The following is an 11994-nucleotide window of genomic DNA, read 5'->3' on the forward strand; positions in this document are numbered from 1 at the left end:
CACACACACACAGTTTGGAAGTTTTTTGCGAACACAGGACTTAAAACTTGCCATTTGTAGCATCTGCAAGTACATTATCCATGATATTTGGAACCTCCAACTTAATCAGACATTTAATTTATTATTTAGTAATTCATTCCCATGCATGCTGCTCAAGAGTATCTGCAGTGTCCAGCTCTTCTGTCAACAGCACAGCGTCTTCCCATGTCCTCTCAGGCTGGAGGACACATACCTCTACATTCTTGTAAATAGATACTCATTCAAAAAAGCTCTGCACGCAGGCTTCCTCCAAGTTTACAGTAAAACAAACTGGTGGTGTGACCAATGGCCATTTACAATTATTAATATTATTACTATTATTAGCATTATTCTATATTTTGGTTGAAACTAAGCCAGAACAAAAAAAACCAAACATAAATAATAATTAAAATATATATAAATAAAATCGATTTTATTATTTATGTTTGGTTTTTTTTGTTCTGGCTTAGTTTCAACCAAAATATAGAATAATGCTAATAATAGTNTCAGCTACCTCACAGCTCAGAGTGGCTCTCTGGGAGAGAGTGGCTTTCACTTCGCTCTGGACGGACTCCTTGTTGGAAAATGCTAACTTCTGTTGGATTTCTGCAAAAGTGATAATGGAAAACGTCATGGCATTGTACATTTTCACGCCGAGGGACTAATAAAGGATTTCTGATTGCCCACCATCATATTAATGCAATCTTATAAAATATAGCAAAACTTGATATAAATGTGATCTTAATTTAAAGAAATCACATGAAGTAGTCCCTTTAATTCCTCCTACCTGTCAATTGCACTCTAAATGCCAGTTTTTCAGTTCCGACTTCACAGATGTACTCTCCCGCATCTTTTTTCTCCATCTTCTCTATCACCAGCTCACGAATCTTGCCCTTTGACTCCATGTGGACGGTTTTGCTGGAAGTCAACAGCTTGCCATCCTTGTACCACTTCACCTCTGTCTTGGTATCAGCTACCTCACAGCTCAGAGTGGCTTTCTGGGAGAGAGTGGCTTTCACTTCCCTCTGGACAGACTCTTTGTTGACGAAAGAGGATTTAGCTTGGACTTCTGTAGAAGAACCTGAAAAGGAGTGTGGTGTCAGTACATGTACACGTACAAAAAAGGAGTTATCTCACATCCTTTTGGATTAACTGCAGAATGACAACATAACCATACATATACATTGTACTGAACAATGAGCTTTATTAAAGCATGTCAGGTTGAGTGAGACTCAACATTGCATTTGCAGTCTTAAAGAAAAAGCTAATTGGTCCTCTACAAAGTTGCTGAAAAGAGGAGCGGACTGATATTGTTAACCAGACCAGGTCTGCGAGCAGGAAGTGACAATCAACGGAGCCATAAGACAACAGAGCTCCCTCAGTAAGCAAATGCTAGGAGAAATCAAAGCCTGAGGCTAAATATGAATTAAAATATACACATATATCTTTCAAGGGCCATCTAATAACAGACTCAGGGGCCATTTTGCAATATAGATGTTTGAGCACAGCATGCCAAACATCTCAAAACTAAAGAACCAATAATGCAGACTAAATAAGTTCCAACAATCACAAAACTGAATTCACTCTCCTTACCTTCCACATGCATTTTAAAGACCAGCTTCTCAGACCCAGCTTGACACATGTACTCTCCAGCATCCTTCTTCTCCACGTTGTCGATCACCAGCTGGCGACTCTTGCCTTTTGACTCTGCATGGATCGCCTGAGTGGTGCTTATGAGTTTGCCATCCTTGTACCACTTCACCTCGGACTTGGAATCAGATATCTCCCAGCTCAGGGTGGCCGCCTGGGAGAGACAAGCTTTCACCTCCTTCTGCACTGACTCTTTGTCAGAAAGGGCAGACTGGACCTGTGTGTCTGTGGAGGAGAACATGGATCATTACATCTTTTAGTTATCCATGATAAGAACATTCATCAACACATTTCTTTTGTTGACAATTCAGTCCTGGGCCCTACCTGCCACATTGAGTTTGAAGACCAGCTTCTCAGTCCCAGCCTCACAGATGTACTCTCCAGCATCCTTCTTCTCCACGCTGTCTATCACCAGCTGGCGACTCTTACCCTTTGTCTCTGTGTGGATTGTCTTGCTGGAAGTCAGCAGCTTGCCCTCCTTGTACCACTTCACCTCTGTCTTGGTATCAGCTACCTCACAGCTCAGGGTGGATTTCTGAGATAGAGTGGCCTTTACCTCCTGCAGGTAGGAGTCTGTCCAGAGGGAGGTAAAGGCCACTCTATCTCAGAAATCCACCCTGAGCTGTGAGGTAGCTGATACCAAGACAGAGGTGAAGTGGTACAAGGAGGGCAAGCTGCTGACTNTCCAGGTTTGGAGAGCTCACAACGCAGAGTAACACTAGCCCCCTCCTCAGCCTCCTGGCTCTCCAGCTTCTGTTTGAAGGTCGGCGGCAGTGCTGTACAACCAATTTTTTATAACTTCAGGTGAAATAGTCTAAGAATATTTAAACAAAAACACGAGCAAGGCCAAAGTGGATCTGCTTTGGTAAATATTTCATTTTTCTAAAGCTCCATACCAGTGACTTTCACAGTTGCAGATGTCTTCTGGTCCCCGCACAAGCAAGAGTACTCTCCACTATCTTCAACCTCCAAATTCTTAATCTGAAGTTCACAAGAAGTCTCCTCCATCTTCATCTCATACTTCTCTCCTGCTTTGAGAATTTCAGAGCCTTTCTTCCACTGAACGCCATCAGCATGCTTCGATAGTTTGCAGCAGAGATTCACCGACTCCCCTTCCTTTCTCCTCTGGTTGTTGAGCTTCTCTTTAAAATTGGCAGGCAGGGCTAGAATAAAATGAACAATGACTTGCTTGTATAAAACAGGAGGGTGAATTGTGTTGGGTTGAGTGATTGATGATGGAAAATGATTAGAGGTGAAAATGATGTTGTCCCACTGGAATCATTCCACCGGTACGGATGATGCTCCTTTTACAAAAACAATCTCTCATTGCATTTTTAAATGCACAAAAAATGACAAACACAGGAAACATTCCTCTATGCAGTTTGTAGCCCTTGCATAACAAGACAATGCATTTGGTTTCAAGTCAATTTTAAACATTTGCACATACTGGTGGATGTCGTTCACAATTTGTGGATGTACAAACAGTCTGTCAATCATATAAACACCAAGACAAAGAAAACAACATAATGCTAACATGAAAGCAAAGCATCTTTTAATCAATTCAATCACAATGCAAGATACCGATCAGTAGAACTGACAAAGCAAACAAATGTAGAAGATTTCCCTTCAAACCTATGTTCACCCTTCCTTGGTTTTTTCAATATAACCAATTGGCCTTTTAAACATCAGAGCAAGGCCATACTGTGAGCAACGTCAACATTGCATTTATCTCTTTGACCAAAAAAAACAGTCACAGTAAAATTCTCAAGGCAAATAACACATCATTCATACAACTTACCTGAAACATGTGTACATACAAACATCGGTACTTACCATTGACTGTCACCTTTGCCATGATCTTCGCCGTGCCCACGTCACACGTGTAGATATCGGTGTCTTTCTCCTCCAGCTGTTTGATGGTCAGAGTTAGGACCCCCTCCTTCTGGGACATCTCATATCGACCTCCAGCCTTGAGCTCTGTGTGACCTTTAAGCCATACCACAGTGGATGGGGTTTGTGCAGTCTCACAATGCAAGGTCACGTTGCTCTTCTCCTCAGCTTGGCTGTCCTTCAGCTCTTTAGTGAATTTATGGATTCGCTCTGTAAAAAAAAAAAAGAGCTTAATAAAGTATTTTGAATGTTAGGCACAGTAAAAATGTGAAGGATTAATCTGTTGTTTCAGAAAAAAAGATGATCTCAGATCTACACTTGTATTAAGACAAGGGTATGCTTGTTATCTTTCTTATGGTTTTCCATTTTATAATTAAAGTAAACAAATGATAGGTAAGTTTAACAATTTAGGTCCATAACTTTATTCATTGTTTGTACCTGTGTAATGTTACTTTAAGAGAGTACTGTACTGCAGTTAAGGTGTTAACTTTGATATTGAGTGGAAGCTAGAATGTTGAGTCACACAGTTTTCCTACGATGTCCTGCCATTAGTTGTTTTTATCATCCAGCAAAGTAAACTCTGTATTTGACATGCATGTGGCGCATATACAATGAAACTTGTTCCATTGCCGCAATTACAGTTATCCTATATTTTGTAATTGAAATGCATTAGCCTCCGTGTGTCTTAGTGTTGTCTCTTAAATGCTCTAACATTGTCAAAGATTACAAGTCTTACCCTTGATTTCCAGCTTTTCTTTAGTGGTTGCACCTCCAACAACTTCACAACTGTACTCTCCGGAGTCTTGAGCTGAGACGTTATGGATCGTCAGCTTCATGACCTTTTCTTCTTGGCTGATGTCATACTTCTGGCTCTTTTTGATGGCTTTGCCTTCCATGGACCAGTTTACAGTGAAACTAGCTTTTGTTACCTCACAGGTAAATACAGCATCTTCTCCTTGGGCAGCACTAACACTCTGTAGTCCTTTAGACACGGATGAAGCCTTGCCTGCAAAATGGGATGTTTAATTTCCTTACTTAATACCTTTGTTCATTTGTCTAGGCCTCTTAAATATGTCGCTTACCTTCAACTTTTAATGTCGTTTTGGAGTTAAGGTCTTTAATGTTCAAGACCACCTCTCCAGCGTCAGCAGGAGTCACATCCTTGATAGTCAGCATGTATTTGCGTCCTTTACTGGTGACTTTGAAGCGGCCTCCATCTGTGATAGTGTTTCCATTAAGAGTCCAGGAACACTCGTCTGTGCTCTCACGAGATAAGATGCACTCAAAGTTACATGAGTCTCCCTCATTCACCTCAGCCGACTTCAGCCATTTGGTAATTCCAATGGCAATCTCTACATTTGGGGAAAAGAGCATTGGCTAGTGAAGAAAACAAACTACCGGTACACTATACGAATGAAACTGTAAAACATCTCAATAACAGTACCAACCTCTTACAGTGACCTTTGCTTTAGAAACCTCAGTTCCTAGATCACAACTGTAATCTCCAGCATCTTCTTTGGTGACGTCCTTGATGATCAGCCCCAAAGACTTGCCTGTGTGAAGGAGCTCATACTTTGATCCAGCCTTTAGGACTTTAACTTCTTTTCTCCATACAGGAGAAACCCTGGGCTTGGACGCCTCACACGCCAGAGTTATCATGCCCCTTTCCTCTCCAACGACATCATCCAGAGACTTGAGGAACACTGCTCGCTTCTCTGGAGGGACAATTGAGAATATAAATAATGAGTGACATGTACAATGTTCTGACAGCATAATCAGAATTGATTCTCAAAGCAGATAACTACACAATCTTAAGGTATGGTTTGATTTTGATTCTCCTCTTTAACCGGATATTTGTACAGCAGTTCATTGCCAGTGAGTTCTTACCTTTAACCTTAAGTGTCACTGACTCCTTCACCTTGCGGACCTGAAAGGTGATAGTCCCCCCGTCCTGAGGTGCCAAGTTCTTCAGTGTGAGCTTGTGGACCTTGCCATCATGTGCGATGGTGTTGACTTCATTGGTGAAGAGCACCTTGTCATTCAGAAGCCACTGTACCTCTTCATCAGCATAGTTGATCTCACATGTGAACACAGCATCGTTGTCTTCATCAACCTCTGTGTCTGCCAAGTGCTTGCTGATCTTCATTTCACGCACTGGACGGAGGAAAAGTAACAGTTTAAGTTGAGGACAATTAGAAAACAGTTTCATTGAAAGATTTAGGTCAAAGGTCAATACTACAATACCTTCAACAGTAAGGGTCCCTTTGGCCTCAGCAGGTCCGGACTGACAGCGGTACTCTCCACTGTCTTCCTCAGTCAACCTTTGAATAGTAAGTTGAGCCCTTGTAGCATCTTGCTTCATGTTGTACTTGTCTGAAGCGGTCAGAGGCACCTGGCCTTTAAACCAAGCAACCTCTTTGGGTGAGGCAGAGAATTTACAGGTGAGTATCGCTGAGCTTTTCTCTTTCCCCTTGACATCTTTGATGGGCTCTGCAATCTCAAGCGGACGCTCTAAATGTGAGGAACAATATGTGATTAGACTCAATTCAATTACACTGGATATGTTTACTAAAACAGAGTACACAAGTTATTGTGGCCTACTGCTGTATAAAAGTCATTCTACACATTTACCTTTGACTGTGAGCTGGGCTAAAGATTTGCTCTTGCCAGCTGTAAACTGCACAGGTCCTGTCATCGATGCTTTGGTCTTTTTGAAGGTGAGACTGTGCATTGTGCCCTCTTTCTCCATTTCTACATCGGCGCTCTCCTTCACAGCAACTGCATTCAGAGTCCATATGGGAGGTTTCACCAGTTCCATACTGATTTCAACTTCAAAAACAGCTGCAAAGGGTTCTGTCACTTCTACTGATGTCAGCTCCCGCACAATGCTGATGGACTGCTCTGTAGGGTCGTCAGGAAAAGAGAATGGTTCAGAAGTCCTTACATAAAGGTAATGATGATTTAATTCAGACAGGACAACACACATATGGATAAGTCTTTTTGAGACCCAAATGTAATAGCATACCCTGGCCTATATATTATTGGTATATACAAGTGGTCAGAAATAAATTAATAGTATACAATAATGTGTGTGTACTACTACTGCTACTTGCAGGAAATAAACCTTTCTTGGGATAAGTTCATCAAAAAATTAGCACATTTGTCATTAGGTAGTACAAATTTCACCCTTTAATTTTGAAAAGCACTACCCACGTTACATTATTTCCGAGGCCATGCATGTTTTCAAATGAGCAAAACTTAAATCCACGTCACCTCATGTACATTTATACATAAATAAAATAGAGACGGACGGACGGACGGACAGACAGACGTCCCAACACAGACAGACAGACCTATAGATGGACACCTCATTGATTAGGACTCTGATGGCTTATATACTGTACATCCTTTGAGTATGTTCATGTGTATACCCAGTATACAGAAATATAGAATCTTATATATATATAATTGCCCTACACTTGATGAACCTGACAGCTGTCAATCAACCTTGTTACCTTCCACAAGTACTTTACAGGATGTCTTTTCATCAGTGGCGTCACAGGTGTAGGTGTCTTCGTCCCCGGATGCCACATCGTTGATGGTGAGTTTTCGGTACACATCTTCACTTTTGATCTCGTACTTCTTGCCGTGTTTGATCTCCGTCTTGTTCTTGAACCACTTCACCTTTGCGCTGGCACGTGACACTTGGCATTCAAGATGTCCACGATGCTTATACATCGCTATCTTATCCCTGAGTTTTTTCACAAACTTGACAGGCAGCTCTATAGTAACAATAACACTGAATCAATTCAAACTATCATTATCATGAATGCTACAAGGGAAGATGAAAGGCTATTGATTCCAAAGCTTTGCCAAAGCCCTTGCTTAGGTGCACGTAAGGACAGCCACTGTTCATAATTGAATTGTGTTATAGCCAAAGCAAATGGGGCTAAGTAATGGAGCATTAATGCTTTTGATGCCCCATTAGTTTTTTTGCAAAAGCTAAAGCAGATAGCGATAATATTGTAATGGCACTACTGCAAGTGGGAATTAACGTGTGACAGCCATTCTTGTTTATATATCAGTTGCTTATTGATTGGAAACAGAGAGACACTGACATATAAACTAAGAAACATGTGCATGTTGAGCACCTGAGAGCAAATAATGGTCTTAATCTTATCATTCTTAGATTTTGCCTCACATTTCCAAAACCTAAAATCAACCAAGACAGAAAGCCATGACTAAACCTATTGAAAATAATCCTATCCTAGATTTGTGTTTCCTTTTGCCATCAGGCCTCAATGAGGCATAACAATGCAAATGCAACTTAAAACTGGATTTTCTATCTCATCAATATTGTCAGATTGATGCATTCTGTTGACACTTATCATAAGACAACATTTCATCTGTCTTTAGTGCGACAATTTTCATTGGCACACTAAACCAGTTGAAATGTTGAGGTGAATTTAGCAAAGAATGTATGCAGACTTTTGATTATCCTAATTATTTGTTATCTGCAAATGTGCCGATGTATTACAATTTTGCAACAATTTGTGTCATAAATAGACAAATCCATGTTCAACCTCATCTGAACATTGCAACATAAGGGTTAGCAAATTCATGCAGCGACATATTTGTTTTCAGCCCATGACACTGACTGGTTTACCTTTCACTTTCAGTTTTGCTGCTGAAGAGGCCTTGTCAGCTGTGAATTTAATCTCACCCATATCTTCAATGGTGACAGACTTAAACAGAAGTACATAGGTTTTGCCTGGAATAAGAAATAAGACAACGTGTAGATAATCATTATTCATGAAAATACAGGTGTATACATAGCTGAACAACTTTTTGGAGACTTTACCCTCTTGTCTCATCCTGATGTTGTCACCGACTTTGAGTTTGGTACTTCCTTTGTACCATTGGCATTCGACTTCATCATGTGATACTTCACAGACAAACGCAGCGCTCTCCTTCTCCATCACTTCCACATCCTCCAGCTTCTTAACAATCTTAACTTCTCGGGCTGCAGGGAAAACATTATTAAGAGGTTTCTATACCCAATAAGGCAACATGACTTATTTGTGTGCTTCAATACATGACTGATAATTACCATTAACAGTGAGTTTAGCTGAGGTGTTATCATCAGTAGTGCGACAGATATAAGTGCCTGCATCTTCAGGGGTGCACTTGTTGATGACCAAACTGCGCTTTCGGCCCAAGGAATGGATGCCAAAGTTCTTCCCTGGTTTCAGTTCAACATCATCCTGCAGATTAATGATTTTTCAAAATGTTACATTCTGTATGGACATGACACTTTTAAAATCTCATTATTTCCCAAAGCAGACAGTGAATTAAATAATAACTTCTCACCTTGAACCATTTAACATCTGCATTGGTTTTGGACACTTCGCATTCAAAAGTAACCTTTTCCTTATCAGCGACACTGATATCTACCATGGGCTTGGCGATCATAGCAGGAAGTTCTGTCAAATCAAAAGATTGTATTAAAAACGTTGTGACACAATGACCCTTGTGGCAGTATGGGTGATATACAAAAATAACTTACCTGTGACAACCAGTTTGCCAGAGTTATGAACTCCTTCTGCTTGGAAGGCAATCGTTCCTGCGTCCTCCCTCTTGAGATTGGACAACGTTAAGGAATGCTTCTTTCCAAAAGCTGTGATACGGCAGTTGGCCCCTGACTTTAACTTGGCCCCATCCCTGGTCCAGAAGCCCTCAATATCAGCCTGGCTGAGCTCTACCTCCAGAGTTACCGTCTCTGTCTCATGTGACTTGGTTTCTGTTAGGCCCTTGATTACCTGGATCTTTTTCACTGAAGGGAGGATGAGAAAAGGTTTGAGACTTAACATGCTCAAGGGTTCTTAGCTTTTATATAAAGAATGATATCACTAAATACTGGGAAATGACATTGTCTTTCTATATGCATTTAAATACTGTATGTTGTGTATCAGTCTTACTCTCCACACTAAGCTTGGCCTGGGTTTTGTCATCCAGGGTTTCACAGGAGTAGATGCCCCGGTCAGCATAAGCCACGCTCTTGAAGATCAGTGCCTGCTTGGCTCCGTTGACCCGAATCTCCATGTTTCCTGAAGGCTGCAGCACAACGCTGTTCTTCATCCACCTCACTTCATCCGACACCTTACTCAGCTCCAACTCCAGCTTCACTTCACTCTGCTCCTCCACTGTCAGGTTTTCTAGCGTTTTCTTAAATGTCACAGGTTCATCTAAATGGGGCACACAGAATTGTCAAAGTTGATGAGGAAAAAATATTACTTAAAGGTCCCCTATACTGTTTTTCATCAATATATCATAGTTCTAAGTTATATATAAAACATGTCTCTGAAGTGTTTGGCTCGAAATACAAAACAGATCATGCATTGTAGCATCCCATAATCCCCTCTGTTTCAGTCCTGTTTCAAAAGGGCTGATTTTGGGTCTGTTACTTTAGATGAAAATAAGGAGCCCCTCCCCACGCCCCTCTGAGAGATAATTGGTTAAAAAGAACACAATGGTGCTCTAGGAGGAGATTCAGGTGATAAGGTGGGCGGGGGTTACCTTGGTTGGTGATTGGCTAATGGTTACACAAGCCAAAAAAACGTTATGACATCATAAAGTGGTCAGAATCTGATCAGCTCATTTTCAAACAGGTTTCTATATAAATGGATCAGGACAGAAAGTGAGCAAATATTTTTTCCTGAAACTTTCAGAATCTCTTTACACAGAGGGGACACATGTTTATGTATAAAATAAATGTAAAAGTGGATTTTGGATAATAGGTGACCTTTAACATACTAAATAATTATATTGAGTGTTCTTACGCTCCACTTGTAGGTTGGCTTTGCAGCTTTTGCCCTCTGCATCCACGCTGATCTCTCCGCCATCTTTTTGTGTGACAGAGGTGATGGTGAGTGAGTGACTGCTGCCCCCATGCGCAATCTTATATTTGGGCCCAGCAGTGACGGGTATGCTGTTATGGAACCATTTAACGTTGACGTCTGCTGGGTTGACAGCACACTTGAAAATTGCATCTTTTCCCTCCATGGCAGCCACATTGTTCAGTTTAGTAGTCAGCCTCACCACTCTGGGTGCTGAAAGGAAAGCATGACATCAAATGAAATAAACTGATACAGAATAAAATACATGAACGTGTTGAAGGTAAACAATTAATTACCTTTTGAGGTAACTTTGGCGGAGGTCTTGTCATTTCTACATTCACAGCTGTATTCTCCTTCATCTTCTTTAGTCATGCCAGTCACGGTGAGGACCCGCTTAGCACCATCTGTCCTGACACAGTACCTGCCTCCAGGTTTAATCTCACGACCATCATGCTGCCAGACAACATCCCCTGAGGCTTGATTTAGCTCACACATCAGGCTGAGTGTGCCTTCCAAATCCACTGTAGCAGGTTTCAAAGGGACAACAAACTTCAAAGCCGAATCTGAAATGAAAACATGGAAGTTAGACATCAACATTAAATCTGCCACCTGGAGATGTCTATATAGTTGTTCACATTTCCATGACTTGCCTTTAACTTGAACTTTGAACTCCAGTTGGTCATCAGCAGTTTGACAGGAGTATGTTCCACTGTCTTTGGATTCAGACGATTTCACTATCAGTGTACGAGAAAGGCCTTCTTTTTTCATTTCATACTTGCTGCCCTCCTTGAGCTCCACGCCATCTCTGCACCACTTCACACTACCACTCTCTGTCGTCAGCTCGGTGGTCAAAACAACTTTTTCACTTGCTTGAACAATACATGTGTCCTTGACAAGCTTTTTCTGGAACTTGACAGCTGCATCTAGAGAGATGTAAGAGCTTGTTTTCATTTGTTTGTTCTGAGAATCATGTATCAAAATAAAGCCAGTATTTGAAATATATTGTACCTGTAACCTGCATGTTAAATACAAGCTTCTCCATTCCAGCCTCACATGTGTACTCTCCCGCATCTTTTTTCTCCATCTTCTCTATCACCAGCTCACGAATCTTGCCCTTTGACTCCATGTGGACGGCTTTGCTGGTAGTCAGCAGCTTGCCATCCTTGTGCCATTTCACCTCTGTCTTGGTATCAGCTACCTCACAGCTCAGAGTGGCTTTCTGGGAGAGAGTGGCTTTCACCTCTTGCTTAACAGACTGTTTGTTAGAGAAACCAGCCGGGGCTTCTGCAGAGCAAAGTAAAAACAAAACAGATGCATATAAGTTAACTCAAGATACACACAGCAAAACATTTCCGATGCAATGAAAATACATCATGATTAAATGCAGATAGACCAACAAGACCATTAAATGATTCCTCCTACCTGCAACCTGTATCTTAAAAGCAATCTTCTCAGTCCCAGCCTCACAGATGTACTCTCCAGCATCCTTCCTCTCCACGCTGTCGATCACCAGCTGGCGACTCTTACCCTTTGTCTCTGT

At 41.3% G+C, this 11994-nt stretch overlaps 1 protein-coding gene across 1 annotated transcript; it reads right to left on the reverse strand.

Moving 5' to 3' along the window:
- Positions 1–133: 133 nt before the first annotated feature.
- Positions 134–11985, reverse strand: LOC104963898 (obscurin-like). Its single transcript, XM_010792577.1, has 26 exons — positions 11877–11985; positions 11463–11738; positions 11105–11377; positions 10751–11017; positions 10398–10667; positions 9537–9803; positions 9125–9391; positions 8929–9041; positions 8669–8822; positions 8420–8581; positions 8225–8329; positions 7074–7340; positions 6190–6459; positions 5803–6069; positions 5446–5712; positions 5007–5273; positions 4641–4910; positions 4295–4564; positions 3502–3768; positions 2565–2831; positions 2331–2444; positions 1993–2241; positions 1612–1893; positions 806–1099; positions 533–624; positions 134–217 (listed from the first exon to the last, which is right to left on the reverse strand). Exons 2-26 carry the CDS (start codon positions 11578–11580, stop codon positions 134–136), a joined length of 5523 nt encoding a protein of 1840 aa, XP_010790879.1. The 5' UTR covers positions 11581–11738; positions 11877–11985.
- Between the last annotated feature and the right edge of the window lie 9 nt (positions 11986–11994).

The sequence above is a fragment of the Notothenia coriiceps genome, unplaced genomic scaffold (assembly GCF_000735185.1).
Source record: "Notothenia coriiceps isolate Sejong01 unplaced genomic scaffold, NC01 NC01_scaffold00036511, whole genome shotgun sequence".
Classification (NCBI taxonomy): domain Eukaryota; kingdom Metazoa; phylum Chordata; class Actinopteri; order Perciformes; family Nototheniidae; genus Notothenia; species Notothenia coriiceps.